This window comes from Acartia tonsa, chromosome 3 (genome assembly GCF_053477335.1).
Source record: "Acartia tonsa isolate MP-2025a chromosome 3, ASM5347733v1, whole genome shotgun sequence".
NCBI classification, from domain to species: Eukaryota; Metazoa; Arthropoda; class Copepoda; order Calanoida; family Acartiidae; genus Acartia; species Acartia tonsa.
This window is the reverse complement of record NC_137262.1, coordinates 42,566,573-42,594,458: the sequence shown is the minus strand read 5'-3', so window position 1 is coordinate 42,594,458 and position 27,886 is coordinate 42,566,573. Positions and strand designations below refer to the sequence as shown.

Sequence of the window (27,886 nt, the reverse complement as noted above, 5' to 3'; positions counted from 1 at the left end):
AATTTTAGTTCAACAAAGAAATGTTTTCATCTTATCCCAAAACTTTTCTATTGGATCTTAAAACTATTTTTGCACTATCCTATTCATTGTAGTTTTTAGACATAAAATTTTACTGATATATTTGACCACCTTGAATCTTATTCATTTGTTTAACTTTTCTTTGTATTATTGAACAGTAGCCGTGATTTAGCATTAATTCAAATATCTAAAAATGCATTAATTGTCGAGGTAAAACGTGGTAAAACTACACTTAAGATGTAACCATAACCAAATGGAATACATGAAAAATTACACATTTATCAATCTATGACCAAACACGTTTTTATCTTTAGATATGTTTGTCTTTTTGGCTTTGTCATTCGATTGATAAAGTTTCCTTAGTCAAGCATCTCTGTAATTATTGCTAATGGTGGTTATTTTCAAGGTTCAATCAAAATTCAATGGATAATTGTTTATATCCATGGTACAACAAGTGGGCCAAGGTGATAATCAGATTTAGAATGTTTACAAAATACCAAATCTTTTAAGGTAACGTGTGCTGATTCATGTAGAAAATTGAGGAAAAACAAATTAGTTTACATTTTACATTCTATCTTTTCTAGTGTTTCTTCAATTATTAAAATTATCTCAACTGCTTCTCTGATAGGTGCAAGATATAATTAGGTTGTGCATTTAAAGGGTTGATTGTCTGAAGGGTGCATATAACTAGCATGATGTTCATAGATACGCCAAAATAAAGTCTTATGGTTAATCCCGTCTACTAAAGACAATAGACTTATGGGATTTTTTTAAATCTTGTATTTTATTTAATTTTTTAACTTAGAAATGTTTGGGGGGAATTGTTAAAAGAGGAAAATAAACAAATTTATACTTAAAAGGTAAATTGTGTTTTGGCTTAAACACGTAGACAGACAAACATACATATAAACATTCCATTACTTTTATATGTGGATAAAAAGTGTCCTAAACTAACCTGACGAATGGAAGTCCAGTATTTGACAAGACATTTTTCCTTTGGCATCTTTTCTAAAGAACAGATTTCCCATCCACAGGTCTCCGTGGCATACTGTTCGAAACCTGAAATTAAAATAGTTTATCGTTCGGTCTGTCACTTATACTTCTAAAGTTACAGAAAATATTTTTTTCTTTAAAGCACTGAATCAGATTTATTTCTTTGAACCATGCTGAAAACACAGGTATTGTACAATTTTATAGAAATTGTATATAAAAAAATTGTGGCCAACAGAACAGGAATTCTTATTTTTATTTATCGAATGTAATTTTTACACCTGTCTTAAACGCCATGAGACAAAACTGAAATACAAAAATAACAAAAACCAAAAAGTTCTTATGTATTTTAAGAATATTGCAAAAAAGAACATTTTCTTTGACTTTTGTAAACCTATGAAAATTTTCTGCTACTTTGCATAAAATGAATGAAATGTTATATTGAATGAATTTTAAAAACATCTGAATGTAATTTATTCAACCACCAACATCCACTTCACAAAATAAAATTTTCGAGAGAAAACTAAAACAGCCAATAATTGCTAAAAACAGCCAAAAATTTGCAGGTAGATTCTCACCCTAAATTCAGTATTGGCTTATGTCGTTTTAAGATAATTAGGGTATATTCGCTTCTATGTAAAGGGTGAGCAAAAAAAAATGCGTAGATTTTTAAAATTCAAATTGCGCGGCTTGTGTTAATAGTAGAAAAATGTTACGCATACCATTAGAACCGATAAGAAGTCTAATTTTTGGAAATATAAGAACGATTCCTCTGCTACGTATAGTTAGGGAGTTACATGTTAAAATGTCCCAACTGACTTAAAACTTGACTTGCGAGTAAATTTTGGGACATTTTACCACCTAGCTCCTAGATTATTTGTAGCACAGGAACCGTTCTTATATTTCCAAAAAATACAGTTCATAGCGGTTCTAACGGTATGCGTAACATTTTTCTACCATTAACACAAGCCGCGCAATTTGAATTTTAAAAATGTACGCACATCTTTTTGCAAGAATTATTGTCTAATATTTACTAATATACTCGCAAGTCAAGTTTTAAGTCAGTTGGGACATTTTAACAGGTAGCTCCCTAACTATACTTAGCAGAGGAATCGTTCTTATATTTCCAAAAAATAGACTTCTTATCGGTTCTAATGGTATGCGTAACATTTTTCTACTATTAACACAAGCCGCGCAATTTGAATTTTAAAAATCTACGCATTTTTTTTTTTAACCCTTTATGTAAGAAATATTTTTCATATATAACTGTCTGTGTTACTTTTTTATAGGGATATAGTTTTGCCTAAAATTAACTTTTTTGTATTGACACCTAAAAATTTGTAATTCCACATGGTGTTGTGAATTTTCCTCATGTTGACGCAAATCAAATCAATGAAAGTAAAAATGAATATTCTTCATGGTTTATCTTCCAGTATGGCTACGAGTCAGATTCAAATCGATTCTTAGCCATACTTAAAAATCATGTATTGTATCGTTTTACAAAACTGGTTTTAATCTTAATTTTTCATCTTAATATCTATAATACGATGTGTTAAATAACTATTTTACCTTTAATGAAATATGATAATTTTGCATGGTTAGAATTCTTTAAAAGTCAGATAATGTGGAGAAATTTTAAAATGTTATGCTTACATTAAAGTAAATTGTTTAAAATAAGACCAAAAATCTGTGTTTTTTAACATACAGTAATAATACTGACCAATACAGATTCCTACCTAGCAAACATGGTAACATTTGGAAAAGTTAAGTTAAGTTTGGTTTATAAAGATTTCCATGGTCAATATTACTCTACCAACTTGAAGAGTAGATATACGAAAAAAGTTTTTTAACTTTTAACACGTGGAATTGAATTTAAATGAGATAAAATTGAATGGGAAAGGAAATCCCCCTTAGATTACTTTTGATGAAAAGCCAGGTAGCGTATCTTGCTATAAAAAGATTGCATAATAAATGTGACCAATTAGAAATATTTTAAAGCAGGGATCTAGAGGGATAAGACAATGGCAGATAAAATGATCCTAAATGATGATACACAAAATTACCCTTTCTGTAGGTTACAATTAGTAGTTATAACGCTTGGAAACTTAATGAACCAACCAAATCAAAATTATTTAGCCAAAAAATAAGAAAACCTTATTATAAAACTTTGGGGACTAATATAATTAACAGCCTAATGTCACATACCTTTCTGATAAAAAGGGTAATTCTGTGCATTAAAATTGGAGGTAAACATCAATTTATGGTAAATTATGATGATTTATCTCTTTTGATCCTTGATTTTCATCTGGAGTATGCTTCATATTAATCTATGTCTTATCCTGAATTCACATGTTAAATAGTGTGTTCAGCATAAAAGAATTAGATCAAGCACTTTTTTCCATTTATGCTTTTACCTTACAATTGAGAATTTGTTTTTTTTAGTTGGTTGGAGTATAGTTATTTATCGCATCGTATTATAAACAGCTTTCCGCGGATATAAAAATGTACAATTATAAGATTAAACCCAGTTTTGTCAGCCCCGAGATACCGAAGGCACGGTCTAACAAAACTGGTTTTAATATTCTGATTGTACATTTTATATATTTGTAGAAAACTAGATATAATACGAAACATGTTTTTTCAGAGTTGTCTCAACCATGACACTTTGGTTGAGCTTGACTTCCGAATTAGCGGGAAGTTCACGAGATCAGTTGGCGAACATACAAACCCCCAATACCAGGAACCATCAAGTTTCAACAGCAGGTTTGAATATAGATTTATTGATGAAATTATTTCAAAGACCTGAAATTACAATATCAATTAGTTCATAATTCCAGTTATTTATAACCACGTAATCTTATTTGCTTTTTAAAAATCATTTTTCTCTACGGTAAAAAATCTTTGGAAACTTTGGCTTTAAAGGAAAATTATTTGGTTTAATAAATCATTGTTAAATGCAACAATAAGGCACATAAAAATTACTAAAACATATATTAATCATAATTAAGTTTCATGCTTAGCTGGCTAAAGCCTTTTTAAAACTACATATAATCATCCTATACACCATTCTTCCTTATAAAATTAACAAATTCTACCTGAAGCTCTTATGGTTTCAAATCCCTGATATACTAGGGTCGTTCACACACAATGAGACCAATGATAGGCCCAATTTTGTTCTCCGAAATCTTCACACTCTCATATCTCATTCAAAAGTGAAAAACGTGGGCGCATATAAACATTCCATGCCGCGTCTATTATCAAAGGAAAGGCTAACAAGACGACATTTGCGCTTAGTTTTAGAATAATGGTAAGGAATTAATTTTGAACTTGATAAACACAAAGCTTCCTCGAAAAGAGGTTAAGACACACCCCCCGTTTGAAAGTCAAATTAACTTCCTTAACGAGATTCAAGGTTTTTTTGCGCTGAGTACTAGCAACATTTCTCACTAAACTCAACTCACCATAATCACATGAGAATAGCCACATCCCGAAAAACATGACAATTTCTGCTCCTAACTAAATGAAACCCCGTGAAATGCATACACAATATTATACTCCTCACTAGGACTCATAATACCTCACATTTTAGGATAGAAGGATGGGGATTGGTTTGTACCATACAACATTCCATGCACATGACAATCACAAGATCACATACACAAATCCTAAAATGGATAATCCTATTAATCATGATGTTGTAAATATAACAACTTATACTAAATAATAATCATTTCATAATCAATAGGTAATAAATCATTATTAATAAATCAATAAGTACCTACGAAATCAGGTCGAAATGTAAACAAATAATGGTAAAATAAACCGAAATAAATCTTAGACAAGAAAATTAAGATTTATAGGTACTTAAAACTAAATTTGTTAAGCATCAAAAAGAGTAGTAAGAAAAAATATTTCAAAATCCTTGGGCAGAAAGTTTTTCAAACTTAATGAATAAGAACTGTACTATCTTAATCAACAATAAACTTTTTAATACTTAAAGAATAGCAAAATAATAATATCTTCGTTAGAATTCTCATCGGAATTATGAAAAAAATACCAATTTTTCTTTGTAAAAAATATGAGACTTTAAATATGAATTTTCAATCATTCCTTGATCTGAATAAAAATGTTTTACTTGATTGAAATTCATATATAATTTTAAAAAAATCTGCTAAAAAATACTTGATTTTTTTCTTAGAATAAATATCGAATCACGCAACCTCGACACATTTATTCCTTTTTGGTAAACTTTTCAGGTAAGTTTTATAATGAATTGTACTTTTGAAAAGAAATTAAACTCAATAAAATTAAATTTGAGCATATGAAATAGAATAAAAATTAATCGCATTTCGCTTGATTCTTATTTTAGGCATAAAAATAGGCATATGAAAAATGTGGCTATTTTACTAAAAAAAATCTCAATTTCCATAAAATAAGAATCAATTATTAATCATAATTTTTTATAACCGCTTTTATTTTAATATCTGCGATAAAAATGAAGGAAAGGTTAATTTAAAATATGCATAGTTTATCTTAAATTAATTCTGTGATATTCATATAAATAATAATCAATATCTTAATAATATCATACATCGTGTTCATTATTATAAATGCTTATCTCATAGAAAATAGAGTTTACATTTTTACACATGAACGAAAATATATATGTACCTAAGAAAATAATTGCTATAAATACTTTCTCAAGGTTTAAAATTGTCCGAAGTCGCTAGGTACATATATTACTACGAATCTCTGCTCTCGGAATGAAGAAAAATCTTTACGCGTGGATTATTAGGAATCCTTGCCTCCGGAGTGAAAGAAAAAAAACTTTATTTGCTTACAAATTAAAACAAATATCTTGATTTTTTGCGATAATCTTTTTTAAAATAATATCAGAAATATTTTAAACATCATCATAATAATTTTACATGTTGTGTTCTTTACTTTAATGCATTATCTCATATGAGAATCTGAGAAATAACATTTTTTTTTAAGCAAACGTGAACCATGAAAAAAAATACCTCGAAAAATAATTTTGAAAAATCTATTTTTCCCAATCTAAAAAATCTGCAAAAATCATTTGGTAGTTGATACACACAAACTTTTGCTTTTCAAAATCATACTTAAAGAAACAAAATCTTTTAAAATCTGCTTTAAAAGTCTAAACAGTTTTGTAGAATTTTTGCTTAGGTATGAACAATAAAATTAGTTGAATAATGAATACTTATTCTTTACAGAACCATTTTGGTTCCCTTCACAAGCCTAATATATAACTTGTAATATTCTTTCTTTAAAGATCATTTTCACATAAATAGTTTATGTTGTAGATTAGATATGTGTGGTTTGAAATTTTTCAATGACTTTCTGGCGGCAACACCCGCCATATTTCCACCCGCTATTTGCAGGCCTCTTACCCTGTGTCGGGCGGCAAGGTTGGCAGCAGCCAAGTCGATTCTTGATTCATGACAGCACCAGGGCAAGTAATAAAAGTGTGACTGTCATAAAACTTAGAATCATCTACCGGCTTTTGTCCGGCCGGAACCGAAACTCCCGTCGGCTCTTGTCCGGCTGGAACCGAATCATTCAGCGGCTCAATACCCGCCGTAACAATATTCTCAACGGCTACAGTATCGTTACCAATATCATCAGGAATAACTGCAGCACAACTAACATCATCAGAACCGGCTGCAACACAACCAATTTCAGCATCATCATTGTGAACGGCTACAGCCTCACCCGCCGTAGCAATGTTATCACCAGCTACGGCAGTATCTTTAACATCAGATTTGACTGCAACACAAACAACAGCGTCAACTGCAGAAATAACAGGTTTCTCAATAACAGCATCACAAGCAGAACCAACAGGTTCATCATTAACAGCTACGGCAGACCCAACCGGTTCATTATCAACAGCTACGGCGGTACCAACCGGCTCATTATCAACAGCTACGGCAGTACCAACCGGTTCATTATCAACAGCTACGGCAGTACCAACCGGCTCATTCTCAACAGCTACGGCAGTACCAACCGGTTCATTATTAACAGCTACGGCAGTACCAACCGGCTCATTATCAACAGCTACGGCAGTACCAACCGGTTCATTATCAACAGCTACGGCAGACCCAACCGGTTCATTATCAACAGCTACGGCGGTACCAACCGGCTCATTATCAACAGCTACGGCAGTACCAACCGGTTCATTATCAACAGCTACGGCGGTACCAACCGGCTCATTATCAACAGCTACGGCAGTACCAACCGGTTCATTATCAACAGCTACGGCAGTACCAACCGGCTCATTATCAACAGCTACGGCAGTACCAACCGGCTCATTATCAACAGCTACGGCAGTACCAACCGGCTCATTATCAACAGCTACGGCAGTACCAACCGGTTCATTATCCACCGCTACGGCAGCTTTATATGCAGATTTCTGCTGACCAGCTCCATAGGCAGCACTTGTACAGATAAAACCACTACCAAAAATGGTTCGCCACAACATAGACTGGCCCACTTTCTGGTAGGTTGATGGAAACACGTCAGGATGTGTATTTCCAATGATGATATCTAAGCCTCCACTAATATATGTAAATCTTTCTGGGGGCATCTTAAATATTTCGGCGGCGGTTTCCGGATGGACCGAGCGCATCTCGTTGCCACCTCCGAGGTTAGGCATAACAGCTGCCTCAAATTCTCTCAAGTTACCATCCCTGTCCTTCAGATAGAACACCACATTGCGGCAGGATGATTCACTACCATCAGCAACAGAAATGTTTGTATATCTGCCGGTAGATTTCAGCTTCAACTTGTGGGACATCTTCTCAGATATAAGTGGTAGACTCGCACCAGAATCAAACATGACGGCGGCATGGCAGGCGCCGCCGCCAGGTGCTACAACTGGAACTATTTGCAGCAGGAAGGTACAGGTGCTAGGCGCAGAACTTGATTTGTAGACTGTATTCACACTAGCACTAGCCTCATGCAACATACGACTATGATAACCGTCGCAATTATTGGTGCCACAGACACCAAGCTTATCCGATTTATTACAATTGTCAGCAGCATGACCATCACACAAGCAGAGTTCACACAATTTATTCTGCTGGACAACTTTTTTTCGGTCAACAACATCCATCTTCTTAAATGTGGGACAACGGAAAATAGGATGTTTATCCTCGCAATTTTCAACAGGACATGCACTGTTCCACTTGGAAGCCTTGTCCTTTCCAGCCTTTCCATTCTCATTGTCACTGCGGCCAGACACTTGCGCGGCGGCAGCTCTATCACGATTTCTCTTGCCGGCGCCATTGTCATAGGACATATCACCGGCCAACATGGCACCCCTGGTCCTCTCCAGCAGTTCTACAATCTTCTGGATGTTTGGTTGGTTCATGCTACCTAGCTCCATCATAATTTTGTCTCTCAAATTTTCAGGGCACTTGTCTTTAAAAATATGAATAAGAGTTAGGTGATTGTAATCCTTAGCTGCAGAACCAACGATGGCTTCTACCTCCTGCATCATGCTCTTGAAGGTAGCAATTGCGCTAACCACGTCCACAGGTTTATCCACAGGTTTCATCTTGTTCAACTTAGTTAAAATCCTCATGAACCGGCGAGTGTTTGATAAAAACATCTGATCAAGAAACGCCCATTGTTCATTATGATCTCTAATCGCTGACACTTGCTTGCGTAGTTCCGGGTTGGTTATCACCTTCTCCATACACAACATCAGACTTAACCTCTGGTCAGCAAATCCATAACCAGAACATAGATCTTTAAAGACCTGTTTAAAGTTTGGGTAATCCGTGTCAGTACCGTCGAACGACGGCAACAAACTGTTGTCCCAGCGCCCATACTGCGGGTTGGAACTCCGAATATCCACGGCAGACATACTTCTGGAGAGCATGGCAGGTGTCCCACTCTCATCCAGGTTAGATGAACGACGTTCCATCTCTCTAAGCCTTCGGTACATATCACGTACTTCTTGGCGCAACTCCATGGAAATTTTAAGCACTCCCATGTCCATCTTCACCTTCTCAATGACGTCGAGGTTCCTGGCGACAGTGCTTGACCTCGCGTCGTCTGAATCATTGTCAAGCCAGTACAGAATTTTTGTACACTGCTCCAACGACGCATAAACTTTATCTGCAACAGTTTTCTGCTCACTAGCTTCATCCAAATCACGCTTGAACTCGCGCAGCTCACTAGTATCCACGGCAGGTTTTAGACTTTTTATTAGGTCAGATTGGTCCTTGACCTCACTAAAAATGTCACGAATTGATTTTAAATTCACATTTTCACATGAACTAAAACTTTGGCAGGCTTTTAGATTTTCATAAAACACTTTTATCTGTTCGTCAAACACCTCTAGCCTTTCATTGCCAATAGCGATAGCTCGCTCAATTTTCTGCTTTTTAGTGAGCACCATATTGATTCACTAGGTAATTATTTCACAGAAAAATTGTCAATGTTTTTTTTTTCATCAATACACTATATGCTATTGATTTATTGAAGAATGCTAACGCCTATTCTTCAGATTCTTTGAAGAATGCTAATGCCTATTCCTCAGAACCTTTTGAAATTGCTTGTGCAGCGCCTTCAACCATCAGGTTATTTGAAATTCGCTTGTGCAGCTCCTTCAAACTCCATTCCTTTGAAATTGTCTCAACCATGACACTTTGGTTGAGCTTGACTTCCGAATTAGCGGGAAGTTCACGAGATCAGTTGGCGAACATACAAACCCCCAATACCAGGAACCATCAAGTTTCAACAGCAGGTTTGAATATAGATTTATTGATGAAATTATTTCAAAGACCTGAAATTACAATATCAATTAGTTCATAATTCCAGTTATTTATAACCACGTAATCTTATTTGCTTTTTAAAAATCATTTTTCTCTACGGTAAAAAATCTTTGGAAACTTTGGCTTTAAAGGAAAATTATTTGGTTTAATAAATCATTGTTAAATGCAACAATAAGGCACATAAAAATTACTAAAACATATATTAATCATAATTAAGTTTCATGCTTAGCTGGCTAAAGCCTTTTTAAAACTACATATAATCGTCCTATACACCATTCTTCCTTATAAAATTAACAAATTCTACCTGAAGCTCTTATGGTTTCAAATCCCTGATATACTAGGGTCGTTCACACACAATGAGACCAATGATAGGCCCAATTTTGTTCTCCGAAATCTTCACACTCTCATATCTCATTCAAAAGTGAAAAACGTGGGCGCATATAAACATTCCATGCCGCGTCTATTATCAAAGGAAAGGCTAACAAGACGACATTTGCGCTTAGTTTTAGAATAATGGTAAGGAATTAATTTTGAACTTGATAAACACAAAGCTTCCTCGAAAAGAGGTTAAGACAAGAGTGGTTGAGAACCGGTTCTTGTCCATCGGATATCAATCGGTTTCGAAGCTATACTGGAAAAACATTTTGTTTCTTTTTGTATCCAAGATTAATTTAAAGGAAATTTTATTGATAGTGAGCCATCGAGTATTTTGGTTTGTTGTTTTAGGTTGGGTTTAGTAAGGATGAGAGCACCCCTGCAGGGTTAGAGCTGAAAGATATAAAAAAAGATTTTTCATTTTTCGAAGGAATTTGACCGATTTTCCTCCTTAAATTCAATGGTGAAGGTTTTAAACAAAGAAAAAGAAATATGGAACAACAAAATATATTTCAAGTGTTCTATCTAAATTGTAGCATGTATCATGTTGAAGAATTTATAAATGTTAGAATTTAACCTTTAAAATTTTATAAACTTTAAAAGAAGGTAAATTGAATATTTGTTTTCGATATTAGATAGTTGATAATGTATTTAAATCAAAAATTTATAATTATAAAAGCAACTTTAATGTAGAATTTATGACAAGCTCTTGATTTCAAAAGAATAACTGCAAACACAAAAAAATTAGGCACTTATCCTCTCAGTAGATGTATCTGTCTTGAAAATAATTTATCTACTTTGAGGGCTAATATATCTCTGTAGGTAGGTTTTTATTTTTTTATGAGTTGTAAAGTTGAAACTTGATTTACATACAATATTTTTCTTATAAATAATTGCTGCACTTTTTATTTGTAAAAAGAAGATAATAATGTGCGAGGCTATTATATAATTTACCTGTTACCAAGGCTGTCAGATGGTTTGCGAAGAGAAAGAAGAAGCTGAAAGATTGCGTTCTTGTATCTGTGGAGAGTGAATACTACGTCCTCACAACAATGCAGGGAGGACAGGTAGTACAGATACGAGTCCAGGTAGCGGGCTAACAAAATCTACAAATATAAACAGTGGATTGAAAACAGGTTAAAAAATGATTGAGGGCTGATTGAGAAAAATTAATGGCAAATTGCTATGAGAATAGATTAAAAACAGATTAATTTCAGATTGATGACTGATTAAGGACAGTTTGTTGACAAATGAAGTACGACTGTGAAAGTACGACGAAACGCCCCTAAAGAGGTGTTACCCGAAGACTAAAAAATGGATCTATTTCTAATAAAGTTATACCTTGGTTCTGTTTGAAGTGTAAATATCTTCCTTGATCCAGGGATACTTGCTCTGTACATCAGTTTTCAAAGACATTCTAAACAAAAATTTAAAACATGAATAAAGTAATTATAACTAGTAACGCTAGTCCTTGAGTAGGAGGGAGGGAGAGGGGGGATGAAGTAGACCCACCTACTTTCAATTGTAGTTATAAAAAGAAGAAAATAAAGTTTTTATTTTTAGCAGGGGAAAAGTTCATTTTTCTAGAATGATTTCTCTTGGGAGGGTGGTGTTACCATCCCCTTAAATAGTTAAAAAAAACTTACCAGTGCCTATGAAAAGCTACCCTGTAAAGGAGAACCATAACGGTTTGGCGGTTTGCGAGATCCCTCGCTACAGTCAAAAAAAGCTTACTACTTTATATAATACAGGAAGGATAAAAAAGACATAGTTTTAGGGATAATTTCATTTTCTCAACAGTTTTAAAGTAAAAATTTATTCTAAAAAGGAATTGATTTTAATTAAATATTATTCTGAAACAAAGAAAAAGAATGAGAAAAATATAAGGTAAACATGAAATTAAAATACATGCATATTTAATGTTGACTTCAAAAGCATTGTTAAAATATTAATGTATAAATTATATAACTGGGGAAAAATGAAAAAATACAGAGAAAATTTTTTTATTGCTTTTTTCCTTATTACAATGTTTACCTACACTTTTAAAAAATAGACTTAAACCTACTTCCCTAATTTGCACAGTTTATATGTCTAACAACAGCAAAAATCTTATTGGGCAGACATATATACAGACATCCTGTAAGTTAAAGATATTCCTGTACATAAATACATTACATGTGTCCTTGACTAAGATTAACATACAATTTATGTATTGACATGTACATAATACATTTTCCTTATCCTCATATATTACTTATGGTGGCAGTTAATAAGTAGCCCGTAAGAAAATGTACTCAAGTTTTAAAAGTACAAGGGCAAATAACCAATAATACACTGTTTCCAGAATAAAATTTTAATTTAAAATCTATGAGAATTAATGAAAAAATCTATGAAAATTGTATGATTACCTGTAAGCTAAACCCGCAGCATGAATCATGGAGATAGATTTAACAGCCTCATCTACCTCCTCTTCTGATAGCCTAAACAAATTCCTAGTTATAGTTTGTACAACTAGCGACTGCACCCCTAGATTCTAGATGTAATCAGATGTAGTTTGAGGGCAAAGAAAATTCCTAAAAAAGAGATGGATAATTCCTCATTTTATCACGTCACATGGCTGATTTTTTAGACACACTGTCCGGTTACCCACCCTAGGATTCATGTGAAATTGAGAACTGAATCAGTTCAGTACCATACATCTAGGACAGAAAAACTTACTGCCTTATAAAATAGGATCACACACATTATCAGAAATATTTTCTAAATATTTAAACCTAAGGCTTGGTATTGTGTTAAAAGGCTTAATTCTCTTTGAAATAAGTTTGTTAACAGAGACCAATATATTAGTCATGTTTAGTAATTGTCAAAAAGTCATAATTAAATCATTGCAATTGAAAGTCATAACAAGTCTTAAAGGATTATAAATACAGTGTACAACGTCAATCAAAGAGGAGCTGCAAAACCTTGACCACTGCTTTCAAGAGTATGTTTTTCTTCTTTATAAAAATATATTGATTGAGAGGTGTTGCAAATATTTACATCTAAAAGTCAGGAATTAAGGAAGATAGTAATTTTTAAAAAAAAAGGGGAAGTGGGAGTACATCCTTCCCGATAACACGTATTATTCAAGTTTGGAGGGAGGGATTCTACCTCACGCCCTCCCCTCTACTTTTATATTCTTAGAGAGGTGAAACTTCGCCCCCATCCCCCCAAAAAGAAACATTTAATGTTTTAAAATACACCTGATTTGTACAAATGACTATAAAACCTTGTAAAATGTTAGCCATTGCAAAATTTTAATTTGCCTATACTTACAAATCCATTTGTCCATAAACTTTTTACCACATAAAGTAAATATTTATACTCGAACATTTAATTTCTTAATTTCAACCTTTACAAAATCTTTAAATATAAACATTTAGACATTTTAGAAACAAAGATATTCTTTAAGTTAAGCTTATTTTCTTGGAAAAATTACTCTTGTAACATATCGTACATTTACAAATGATGTAATTATATATTATTCTATGAGAGATTAATTCTAACTGATAAATGTAATATGATAATCATTTAATAAATGATAGTTCCTTCTTAATTACAAGGATATATTCCCATTACCTAGATAGATATTAACAGTCACACACTAGACAAAGCAGGTGTAGATAGTAATTCTTTAGTATGACGCGCTGTGGTCCAAACTCAAACCTAACATACAAATACATATCTTATAAGAAGGTGAGAATTTTTTGTCCCCAGCTAAAGATTTCAATAACTACCGAAGTAGTTAAGTTCTTCTATTGATGAAGGCTTTGTTCACATAGACCCAGGGTTGAATTTAGGTCATTCTTTTTTTATTTAATTCTTAAAACGGCTTTATGCTATTTTTCTGCCACGTTCTTACCCTTTTGAAATTAAATTCCCTAAATACTAGGGTAAATTATGTTTAAAGCACTGATTGAAATTAACAGTACTGTAGGAAAGTTTTATAGAACTTTTAAAAAGGCAAGAAATATGCTTGCCAATACAGAATAAGTATACTTTGTGTTTGTATAAATAGTAAGATTGGTTTACAAAGAAACTTTCTGTATATATAAGGGAAGGAGGGAACATTGCACTGTAAATTAACCTGGCACCTGAAGTTTTATAACCACGTTGGGAATAGTCCCTTTCGTAACATCGCCCCATAAGGGGCGATTCGTCGTATTTTTAAAATGGCTTTTTATAGGTTATTTTAGGTTAGGTTATATTGGGTTAGGTGATTGCCCCACAGGGTTAGAAAAACTACTGTGAAAAATACAAAGAATCGCCCCATAAGGAGCGATGTTACGAAAGGGACTATACCCGTAATGTCTATATTTTGCAACCAATAATCCTTATCAACAGAAGATGTAATCTTTCTTATTATTATCGAAATCTATTTTCTATGTTAATATATCTCCATTGTCTTATCCCTTATGGTCCCTGGTAGGTAGGTATATAGCGTCCTTGGAAATGTATTAGTGAAGAAAAAGTGGGAAAAGATAAGATAGATTGATTCGAGATAAAGGTTTTCTAACATGAAAAACAGGGATAGGAATGAGAGATAAATCTATCTTTAAAAAAATTGAGAAATACATATTTTTTTAAAACTTTTGTATAATTATTCTTTTATATAAAGTAGTAAGTTTTTTTAAGATTTCAATATCTACTCAACTAATCCAGTTCTCCATATTATGGAATCTTCTTAAAGGTTCCTGGATGGTTTTAGGCTTTTAAATTTTTAAATCTAAGTTTTGATTTATGCTATTTTCCTACTTTTAATACTCCTAGAAATACAGAGCTCCTAGATGCTAGGAGCGCAGCCACTAGTAATATATAAGAAAGTATTCATAATGTTATCATATATATTATTTTCTTCTTATCACCTTTCCCTTCATGTATAGGGAAATAAATCCAAGAAAAACCTTTTTCATCCTCTAAACTTAAAACAATTCTTTAACTCAACTATCTTTAGAAGATTTTTCAACATCGAAGCTTTTCTAAAATAAAAGTAGGTACGTAATTCCGTAACAGAAAGCTCTTAACGTTAATTAAGGCATGTTAGAATTGTTCCATAGATTTTATACTTGGCATGATGATTCCTGTAACAGTTTGTCATAAGGTGCGTGATATGGACTTGACTGGGAAGGGGGCTGTAAGTGATGTACAGTATAAAAAAGGGGAACATAGGCCTACCTAATTAATTTTCGTGGGGGGAGGGTTCATACACTCCTTGAACGCCCCTTTGCTTGTCTAATATGAATCATTTGTGACTCCCAAAAGCTAAATCTTATTATTGATATTTTATAATAATGGCACAAAAATAAACTTTTGGTCAGCACTATAACTTATTGATGAAAAAATATATATAAAAATATTGTATCAAGTCTCATATACTAAGAAAGGTTTTTATGGTTTATGCTTATTGCAAAACTGTCCCCCCCCCCCCCCCCAAACCACCCAGTCTAGGTTCCAGGGATCTTTAGGGATAAGACAAAGGGCAATACAGTTTTATAAATAACCAATGATGAAAAACAAAAATGATCCTTTTGTAGAATTAGATCGTTGGTCGAAAAGTTTGTACACTATAAACTAATCAAGATTTAATTAAATTTTTGAGTCAACAAATATAGATCATACTTATAAAACTTTCTCCCTCTCTGCTACTGTTCGCAAGTCCAATAAATATTTCAAAATTGCTAAGACTTAATAATGCTAAAAAAATGCTTTGTATATTCGACATGATATCCAAAAAAATATTTTTTTACAGACAAAAGAAAAAACTTATCTTGGAAAGTTTTATGACAAAAAGTTATAGAATTGTTATGTTATTATTATAGATAAGAAAACACGGATGAATTAAACCAAAGTGGTATTGTTTACATTTTTAAGTACCTCATCTACTCTATAATCAAGGTATGTATATCTGTATGGCAATATGAACGTAGACTTAATGCACAGTGTAGACTTTACGCAACTGTTAATGAGGAAATTATGAATAGCTGCACTCATTGTACTTAATTTTCAATCATGGTTAATGTCCACTTCAAAAGCCTAATAAAATTATATAATAGAGTACTATAAAGTATTAAAGTATCTATGTGCATAAGCTCTAGAGACTTTTACTTCATTTCTAGCCTATTATAAAGCTTTTTATAAGTAGCTTAAGATTTAGATAACTCCTGAACCAATCGAGTTTTCTTTTTTAAAGAAGATTCACTTAGGTCCAGGTTTTAGGTAAATTTATCTTTTTATTTAATTCTAAGGCAGTTTTTGTGCTATTTTCTTTCATGTTGTAAAGAAAAACTTTAATTAGTGTTATCCACACAGTTTGGCTTATACTATAGATCTACACGAAAGAGTACATTAGTTGTTGGTACTTGCAAAACTTACGAAAAGACGTGTAATGACTACAACTCTAGTATCTATGTTTACTATATAAGGAAAACCAAAGTACTAATAGAGTAACTTAGCAAGTCTCAAAATAAATAAATAAACTTGCAAATGTTTCTGCTTATTGATATTTTTTATTTTGTCTAACTCTGTATTTAGTAACTAAAGCAAAAAAGATTTATATTATTGATATTTCGTAATTTAGAAAACATAGGTGTAAGTAAAATTAGTTTTTGTATTATCATATAAGAGAAAAAAGAATAATATATTTATTAATCTCTGTAAATGATTTATGACTTTATATGGAGTAATATCTAGGTACAATAGAGAAATATATCAAAATAATTGAATTATAATATATTATATATGAACAAAGATATAGATAATTAAATAATCTTCTTTCTTTCTTTTATAAAACTACGAGGAAAATATTAATTTAATTAAAGGTTTTGTTTAGGTCAGCTTTTACAGCACAGATTTTATGAAAAAGATTATTTTGTAAAATATATACTTTTTTATAATATGATATGGTGGCGTAAGTTTAAAAAATAAATAGTAAAATGAAGCTCTTTAACCTTTAGTGTAAAAATACTTTTTTTTTGGTTTTTAGATCTTACCTTCCTAATACTTAATACAAAGAAGCCTTTCAAATGTTTATAAAGTAAGTTAGGATACTTTTTAAGACTATATTTTTTTTTAAATCCAAAAAGCTACCTAAATTATTAAGTTTATCAGGGCGGGTACCCAAACATTTATAATCACGGTACGTTCCTTATTCGCTTGTCTACTTTGGGTACTAAGGTCCTAAATTTTCAACCACTAATTCCAATTTACAAAAGGAGTTAGTTTGTTGATCATCAGTGGGTAAGTACATCAATTTATCGTACGAAGTCTTATCCCCTGGGATCCCTGAGGTAATGTAAAAGTGGTGAGAATTCATAAAGATCCATAAATAATATCTGTGCAAAAGTGTGTAGAGTATTATCAGGGATAAAGGTATAGGTGGTCTTGGAATTTTTTTTCATCAAATTCCCCCAATCCCGATACATAAACAGAAGCATATATTCCAGTATGGCTTCAAAACTGATTAATATCTGCTGTATCAAAACGGTTCAGGGCCACACTGAAAAATCATGTATCGTGTAGTATTATGGAAATTTTCCATAAATAAAATAAAAAAACGTAAAATTTATACCAGTTTTATTGGCCCAGGCACTCACGAAAACTTTCGATGCGATAAATATTTATTATTTAAAATTCTTCTATACTTTTTATTAAAATGTTAGGTATCAATAATTATTATCATTGTGTTTTTCCCCCAACCCAGTGATCCCTGTGGGGGAGAATTTAGGTCAGGGTTGGGAAAACTTTTAAAATTTATTCTGCTGGAAAAGATATAATTTTATGCAGGATAAACACATGGACAGAGAATAGTTATTTGTCGCATCGTATTATAGACAGCTTTCTGCGGATAGTAAAATGAAAATTATAAAATTGATACTAGGTTTGTAAGCCCCGAGGGGCCGAAGCCCCGAGCTATCAAAAATGGTAAAAATAATGGGATTTGTATATTATTTACTAATCTAGCGGATTTGAATCGGTTTTGAAGCTATACTTGAAAAAAAAACTCTGAAAAATTATTAGAGCGACGAAAGTTTTGGCCAATGTAAGTTAGCCTAGTAAAGCTTTATCTTAAGAAACTCAACCCAATTAAGTAGTCATTTTATTTATCCTCACTTTTATAATAGGATTAAAATTCTCAGTTACAAGTCCTTCATTCATACATACACGACCATGAACTTTATATAGTCTCATTTGAATAAAGACAACATGTACATACATTGACATAGTTGTTATATAATATTTCTTAATCTATTAAAAAATAATATGGCTTTTATTCAATTTTGAGCGCTATAAGTCCCTGCGATAGATTTAAGATCAATTAAACTTTATATAGGATTTACTTTTTTTTTAATTGTAATAAATAGTTGACGTTAAGTTGTTTGTGGGGTAAGGACAAGCAAAGGTAAATTCTAAAGTAGCTATTTTAAATATATTATACCTGTTAGATAGCCAATCTATGGAGTAGTATCCATCTTTGGTCAGAGTATCCACCAACTCTGCTCTGTTCTCACACTAGATAGATAGATAGATATATAGCCAATCTATAGAGTAGTATCCATCTTTGCTCAGGGTATCCACCAACTCTGCTCTGTATTCACACTAGATAGATAGATAGATAATCTATAGAGTAGTATCCATCTTTGGTCAGGGTATCCACCAACTCTGCTCTGTTCTCACACTAGATAGTTAGATAGATAGATAGATAGTTATATAGATAGATAGATAGATAGATAGATAATCTATAGTGTAGTATCCATCTTTGGTCAGGGTATCCACCAACTCTGCTCTGTTCTCACACTAGATAGATAGATAGAATTTAGTTGAATTTTTGACAATTCCAATTTCTTACACCAAACTGTGAGTAATAATAAATGTAATGAAAGTCAACGTGAGAAAGATTTTCTTTTAGTAAATATAAAACTGTTTTCATGACTTTTTTTAGCTAAATAAGCAAATATCAAGTATTTCCAAATACTCGACATAATACATTTTTAGTTGAAAAGTCCTTCAAACATATTTACTATAGTTACTTTTTATATATTTCGTGCTTTCCGTCAAAGTGCCTGTTGCACAAAGAAACCCCTCTTTCCTTTTTTGTGAATTAAATAGAAAATATGGTTATTGCTATGTTGAACCCCTGCGAGGCATACAACCTCAATATAACCTAACCTAACCTACCATAAAGTAATGATAAGACAAACAATAAACTATTATTTTCAATTTATTTTAGATATAGAGAGGGGGGGCTTTCAGTCCTTATTGGACACTTTAAGAGGATAGACCTATATTTCTTTGGTGAAAAAGCTTATTTCAAAAATACTTCAAATCTCCCCCTATTCTTTAACTTTTTTGTGATTATTCTTTTAGGATAAAAAGGATGCCCCTTGCTGTTTGTAATGGAAGTAATACCATCCCCCCAAAAAAATTTGTATTTTTTTGGGGTAGAGGAGAAGTAAAATATTGGTTCAATTAGAAATTGTACGCCCTTTTTAGGTTGGATAAAGTTTTCATTTAAATAAATGTTGAGGTTGGTAACAAGTGGCACACAGGCGCAATTCAAAATTCTAACTTATTTTTATATATTTCCCTTTATTGTAAAATATTGAAAAACAAAGTTGGACTCAGACGTAAATAATATATCAGTTTTCAACAATATTTAACCTTTTCCATTTCAAATAAAAAAATCTTAGCTTTATATAATTTACCAATAAAAGATTTTGGATGTTTGTTTGTCCTTTTAGATCTCTAATACGGAAGATAATAATAAGATTCATGTAAATTAGTTTTTTTTTTTTTTGGGGGGGGGGGCTAACTTTTGATAATATCTTTGCTTTTAATTATTGTATTTGAAACCCTACCAAAAATTTAAGGTCAGATTATTTAACTGGAGTTGAATGGCCAATACTGCCTTAAATTCAATTTTCCCTTGTGGCAAATCTGATTTCCCCTTTTCTTGAAGCGAAGCTACTCTGCAATTCTTTGTGGTCAATAATTTTGTCCGTATATTTGTCTGTTTATATATGTAAGACCAGTATTGAATTCTTATCTTTACCTTTTAGTTTTATCTTACAATTTGTTTTATTTCACTAACAAAACTATTACATGTGATTACAAGTTTGTTGAAAAGTTTTCAATTTGGTTTTTTAAAGGATTTTTAACTTTTTAAAGTAACTGTTCTTGTAAATATTTCATAAGCTATTACAATAAGTCATTGGTTTTATTCTACCAAAATAAACAGGCTGGAAGAAATAACAGCGATAAGTAAATGGAAGTTTGAATAAACAAACTCTAAGCAAATATATATTAAGATCTTTTTTCAATTAAATAAGTGATTATTTTTTCCATTTCCTCTTAACTTTAATTGTCAAATCATTATCATAATTTTTCTATAATTTACAAACCATAAGTAAATTAAACACTTAACCTAAGCTATACCTGACCATTTTATCAAAGAAAGTTTGTCTGTACCTAACCAGGTACAGACTAACATCTTACCTGGATGTTTAACTGTGGTATAGGAAGGTTGGCATCAGGACCCAATCTTGAGCAGACAAATATCTGCAAGTCAGAAAAATATTCGCTAAAAAAAAAAGAGAATAATAATTATAAATAATTAATTTTGCAGTTATTTTCTAAAATAACTGATTAGGTAGACAGGCAGATAATCTTTCTTTATAAATAGAATCTCATTATGAGAAGGATTATCTTTTCGGGGACAAATGTTTCCAACGACCCTAGCAAATTAATTTTGCATTAGATAGAAAGGTTCATAAAGGATTTCATGGATTAAACATTGTTAGAATAAAAACAATCCTATTATACCAAGTTGTAAGGCTTATTTTGTCTGAAGCTTATGATTTCAATAATATCAGAGATGATTTTACTGTATGTCAAAGGTTCACATTGTTCTAAGGATTGTTTTGGCCCAGGGATAAGGGATGGGAAACGTAAGAAAATATTATTCCAGGCCTATTTTCCAACTAGGCCTAAAAAACTAGTTTCGGGATGACGCAGTAGTTAGATTTGAAAACTATGAACAATGATGAAATAGCTATTATATGAATGCAAAGAAAAAAAGTATAGAATAGAATTCAGGTAGTTGATTTCACCTATCATAAAATACAATAAAAACTTTTCAAAGAACCAATATGTTAGTGGCTTTAAGTAGAATCCCGTTATTACTTCGCCAACCCCCCCCCCCCCATTTAAAAAAAAGTTTTTTTTGAGATGGTTAAATCTGATTTATTTTCAAACATTTTAAGGGGGGATCTACTTCACCCCAAAATTTGTATATAGAAATAAACACCGCTTTAGCTCCCCAGCTTTAATAAATAAATTAAGTAGAATTGAATAAGTACATGGGTAACATTCTATCAACTAATTGTTCCATAGCAAACATATAAATTAAGAATTTAAAAAAAAAATTATTTTACGTTAAATATTAACAGAAAAGTTCAATCAAGTGTGCAATAATTTTTACCAAAATTAATGAAATTTTTTTTAACAAAACACAGTACACTTTTATTTACATATTGAACTAGTTTTGTATTTATGATCATTTAGATGGGTTATCAATTCCACATGAAATGTAACTTTTAAATTGTCTAAAGACATGAGTTTTTCACATTGTTCTAAAGTATAAAATGTTGAATCCTACTCAGTCTTTAAAAAACGATCTCTCAATTTATGTTTTGCTATATGGACATTTATTAATGTGTAAATTTAATAATAAGTTGATGTGATTGAACGTCATATATATTGTTGTCATTCTAATAGCAGAAAGTTTCCATTGTTGTCTTTCTAATAGCAGAAATTTATGTTTGGTTTAATTAATTTAGCCAATAATGAACTGGGGGACGCGTTTGTTATTAATTAATTGGTTAATGCTAAAAGCAAGTTTCAGGCTATTGGATATTGGCCTACAGCCAATGAGGAACTGGGGGAAATGAGTTGATTTTATAGGCAAAAAAGAAAAGTTGCCCCATCACTTTTAAAAGGAGGCTGAGACCTAATTTTCGGTCAGGTTTCCCATCCCTTATCCCTGGTTTTGGCCTATCTTTATATTCCCTTATGAACCTTTAAACCATTGGCGCATCCGTTAACCTGATGTTATTTCTCGACTACATTTGTTATTATCAATTACATACAAAGATCTCAGACAGATATAATATTGTTAAAGAATAGCTTTGAACCTAAAATAATGTTTTCTTTAAAAGAATCTCCCAATATGGATAAAATATTATAATTCAACATAAAAATGAAAATATTCTATGTTTTTATTCTCCGAGAGGATTATGGAATTATAAAACTTCCTCTGATAAAACTTCCAACGTGTTTCTACACGTTCTTGGCTTGCCATCATAAATATAGGGACATTTCAATGTAAGATAAAATAACATAAACTCTATAAATTCTTATGTTTATCCGTCTGAATTTTGAGAGGGAAATTAAATTAATGTACGTGGAAAATTGAATTTACTCAGAAACTATTTGATATAGAATTTTAGAGTAGACATTAAACAACATACTAAAAATTTTCATAAATCTACTAACTATATTTGTTTTTATTTCTACTTTTCATTCTTGTTTGTCTTTTAAATTTTGTAAAAATGGGGGAAGATTAATATATTTTCTATTCACTTATCCCTAATTCCCTGACTTTGCATACAATCAAGATATCATAAAATTGCTTTTGTCATAGTTAGTTAGTTATAATTTTATTAGTTACAAAACTGCTCTGTAAGAATTTATGTCTGTCCTACTAATCTACTGTTATTTCTTTTTTTTCTCACATTCTCTTTCTTTCCTTTTATTCTCTTTCTTTCTTTTTTCTTCATCTTAATATATGCCTAATTGTTTAACTTTAAAGCTAAAGCAGCTTTCCTACTTTTGGACATAATAACTTTTTATATTATACTACCTTTAACCTTAAGTTCAATGGGTGTAAAATTCTGAGTAAATTGGAAGAAATATAGTCTAGCTTTGTAGTTCTTTAATTATGAAGTCCATCCTAGTTTACCTATTAATTAAACTTATTAAGCAGCAAGTTCTAGAATTTGCTAGTATAATCTAATTACTTGTAATAAAGTTGCGTGTTATCAAATACTGGCATGATTTTTATTTTGTTAAAAAAATAGGATAACAACATTCATAGATATCCTTTATTTTTAGTTTTTACTTTACTTAGTTTTTACTTAAGTCTGAATAATTTAAATAGAAGGATTCTTTTAAACTATTTTAAATTTTCTTTTCTTAATACTTTGTCTCTGTCTGTGTATACAGAAGGATCATGCTAACTGCTAAACCGATATGTTTCTCCTTTGCAATACTTCTTATGTGTCCTTTAAAGGTTTATAACTATTTAGAGGGAGGGTACCATAACCCTCCAAGAGTAATCACCCCAAGAAATCATACATAGAGGGTTGGATCCTCCCCTTCCTCCAAGAGCCTCTAGATGCCTCTAGGGGCGTAGCAGCTAGTTAAGCTTACAGTAAAAAATCTGACCAACAATGTAAATTCACGAGAATTTGAGTTTAATAAAAAATTTTGATTAAAATAAATGTTGTGTCAGGTGAAGTCTATTTTTGTTTCAAATTTTCTGGAGGGTCAACAAGAAGTACGTCATTGTTTCAAAAAAATATTGCATAATATAGTACACGAAATTCAATAATTTAAAATCTATCCTTTTTTCATAAATGATAGGATGTCTTTTTGTCTGTGTGTTTGATTTCGCTAGCAGGTTGACCGATAAGCTTCTAAACGGGCAAAACAGGTTTTCAACCATGTTGTGGGAGGGTATCTCCAACTATTTGTATGATATTATTATCATATTCATCTGATTTTTGTGACAATGATTTCTATGACAACAAGATACAATATTTTAAGCTGAGCTGCATAGACGTCCAAGGGGGGGGGGTAATGGGGTGATTACCCCCTCAAATTTTTTTTTCATTTTACCCACTCCATTTAAAATTTAACCCTACCCTGGGGGTGCCGTAGGCACCCCCAACCATTTAGGAGGGGGTATTTACCCCCCCAAAATAAAATATCTCTAACAAAAAAAATTGTTCCGCGCTTCGCGCGCATTTTTAATGCTGGATATTTAATAAAATTTATATTACCCCCCCCCCCAAAAAAAATGTTACCCCGGAGGTAAATTTTGGGGAGGGAGGAAATAAAATTAACCCCTGCCAACAGATTTCAGGGGGGGTAATTACCCCCCCCCCCAAGCAAATTTTACCCCCCCGGGTATAAAATTTAGGGGGGGTAAAAAAAAATTACGGCGCGCTTCGCGCGCCATTTTAGCCCCCCCCCCTTAAAAAATGTTTACCCATCCCAAAAAAAAGCTTGGACGCCCCTGCTGAGCTGAAACAGATTCCTGAATGTACTTAAATTTTCAGCAAGGTTTTATACAATTTTAAATCAATATTCTGCTACTTAAGTTCACTATCATGTTCGTCTGTTCTGCTGTTTGATTTCAGAGCTTCGCTTTTATGGATGTTGGTTTGTTCTCAATTAAATGACTGCATTATAGAAACCCACCAACAAATCATGCTTGTTAAGAAGCTCTGCAGCAAAATGAGTTTTTACATTGCTGTGATAATTACTAGGGAAGCGGTAACAAAATTATTATTTGCTTTTTAGAATATGCTTTGGCGGTGTATATGCATGGAGAGGGGATGGAGAGGTACATATAATCAGTAAAATAACCCATACCGATGTTGGACTAACGAAAACACCCTAAAGAAATAACATTCTAACAATATAACCGGCAGACTGACGGGAAAAAAATAATATATACACTGCAAGCGCATAGGTAAAATGAATCTTCCCCCCCCCAAAAAAAAAAAAACAGCTTTATATCTATATTAGAAGCCGAAATCAATACATTTCCCGTCAAACGGACGAACAGACAGACAGGCAAAGTAAGTTACACAGTAGCTTCGCTTAGTACGTCACTTAACCCTATACATACACACAAACAATAACCTGATTCAAATAGATTAAAGTAGCTGAATATATATCCATGTTTTTACGAGCATTAAAAAATATAATAATGATGTCTGTGCGATGTGAGTTAATAAAAGGAAGCGCTCAAACATAATTTGTCAATATGTGCAGATTTCAACAAAATTTGCAAAAAAATAAAATCCTCCAGTTAGCAAAAAATCTTCGAAAACCGAAAATAAACATTAACATAAACTAATAAGAGGTATAAAGTTATCTAAAGTTTTTCTAAAGTTAAAACATATTTAGCTATTTTTGCTATAATTAACATTACATTATAAAAACACTAAATTTGCAAGGCAAATATTGTTGTTAATTTGCGGAACTGTGAATATAAAATTATTGTTTTATGTTCCTTGGAAAATCACGATTGTGAATGTCAAAACAAAACAAAAAGTCATAGATTTGTCAATTTGAATCGCGTCATGTTTGTCATAAACCAAGCTTTTTGTAATTACTAAAGTTAAAATTTGTGTTCTAAGTTATATTTATTAATTTATCGTAAACAGTTGAACTAATAATTTTTAAGGGAAGCTTTATATTGGTCCCGTTATCGATTCCCCCACCCCATCCTTAGATAAATAGCATTTCAACGGTTAATTTTAGATTTTATTGAACACAAACATTAACTGTAAAAAAAATTTTTTTTAATATACAGTAGTAAGTTTTTTGTCTGAAGATGAGAAAAATGATGGTTCGCATGATGTGAGTTTCGGGTAAGCTTTTATAATGTCTTAAGTTGGTTTTAAGCTATTTTTCTTGGCCTCCACTCCCAATACTAGATATTGTAGATATAGAGTAGCTATTCTACTAACCAGGAAGAAGTCCGGACGGATGTTAAAACAGTTTACAATTACATATTACATTTCCGTAGATAATATGTAATCATATCCCCAAATGCTTAACCGATACAATTCAGTTGCAAAGAATTAAAGAAACAATGATGAAAAAAGTATAAACATTCATTTTGAGCGTAGCTTAGCCTTAAACCTTTAACCTATCCATTAAGTTGGTAATGAATAGAATAGAGGAGAGGTAAATAGATTGGAAGAGAAAATAAGAAATAGTTATTATAAACAGTTTTCCGCAGATAATAAAAGTAAAAATTAAAAGATTAATTCCATTTTTATTTTATTATTCGTAGAAAGTAAAATACAATGCGATACATGATTTTTCAGTCCTAATCCTGCGGATATAAAGCGTTTTCGAATGTTTTTTTTTGTATTGAAAATTGCTTGGTTATTGCATTACATACGTTATACAGACAGAAACAAATACATATGTATATAGTAGCTTTGCTACTAAAATAATGTATAAAAACCCATTTTTTACGGAGAAATATATTGAATAAGTTTTTCCATAAAAATTCAATAAATCTTTCTTAACCTTTCGAACTTTCCTTGAGAGTAAAAGCACAAATTATTATTCGAGGGTTTGTCAGGCATTAGTGCAGTTTTTTTAACATATTTATTAAGTTTTTTTAACCTCAAATGATACATTTACATATATATCAATATTATCTAAGACATTCTAAAATATCTTGCCTGATTATACTAGGCATCAGCATTCAAACATGTATTAGTTTACTATCTAACCCTTACGAATAGACAGCTGGACATACTTAAATGTGGAAAATCCTTTCTCGTATTCATTCGAATCCGGTGGATAGGAACCGGTTCTCATGAATACGAAAAAACTATGTCTAGCATCGTATTATATCCAGCTTTCTACGAATATAAAAATGTACAATCATAAGATTAAAACCAGTTTTTTTAGCCTACGGCACCTAGGGGCTAAAAAACTAAAAAAGCCGTTTATAATACGATGCGAGAAATAACTATTCCAGTATCCGCTGGATTATTATTAAAACCCTGAGATAAAATCTTATAAGATTGTGCTGTTAAAATAAACACTCCAGCAATGTTTATATACTTCTTTCTATAATCAAAATTTGATGATATCATAATTAAACAGGTGAATGTTTATTTTCATAAAAAAATTATTGCATACAGGATAGCAATAAAATAAATAGAATGGGCCTTTTATACTTACAAAGTACGATTATATCCAATAGTAAAATAGATTCAAAAAGATATAATGTCAAGCCCTTACTTATTATTTTGAATAGTTGTTAATGATCATCTTATTATACATATATAGTAGTAATATTTGTTTTGTTTGTTGCTTATGATTTCGATATCTACTAAATGGTTTTAGGTTATTATTCTGTCATTTCCTACCCCTTTAAACACAGAGCCCCTAGATGACGTCACCGAAACTGTCCCAATTTTGTATAACTTTTGCGGAACAAGTTCCAATTACGTCATATTTTTCCTTCCCGAAAAAGGGAGGGGGGGAAGAAAATCTCTTCAAAAGAGATGGGGAAAACCCCCTTTTCTCCCATCTCTTTTTTCTTCCCCCCTTCCCTTTTTTTTCTTTCCCCCTTCTCTTTTTCGGGAAAGAAAAATATGACGTAATTGGAACTTGTTCCGCAAAAGTTATACAAAATTGGGACAGTTTCGGTGACGTCCCCTAGATGCTTTGGACGCACACGCTCGTAATTGATAAAATAATTCTATATTTTATCCATTGTTCTATTTTTTTCTTTTAAAATTTTTTTATTAGTTGTTATTGATAAACATATAAATTTCCAGATA

At 31.9% G+C, this 27,886-nt stretch overlaps 1 protein-coding gene across 2 annotated transcripts in view; it reads right to left on the bottom strand.

The window, feature by feature from the left end:
• Positions 1–27,886, bottom strand: part of LOC145314249 (uncharacterized) — a 44,593-nt gene that overhangs the window by 5,114 nt on the left and 11,593 nt on the right. The window contains exons 4-10 of one of the 2 annotated variants that reach the window (XM_080154092.1): positions 20,718–20,802; positions 18,847–18,900; positions 18,661–18,680; positions 12,596–12,667; positions 11,529–11,604; positions 11,142–11,293; positions 974–1,077 (exon numbers count right to left, since the gene is read on the bottom strand). In XM_080154092.1, the coding sequence (XP_080010218.1) occupies positions 974–1,077; positions 11,142–11,293; positions 11,529–11,604; positions 12,596–12,667; positions 18,661–18,680; positions 18,847–18,900; positions 20,718–20,802 (563 nt within the window). Of the gene's footprint in view, positions 1–973; positions 1,078–11,141; positions 11,294–11,528; positions 11,605–12,595; positions 12,668–18,660; positions 18,735–18,846; positions 18,901–20,717; positions 20,803–27,886 lie in introns of both variants that reach the window. The other variant, XM_080154091.1, reaches the window with a different exon arrangement.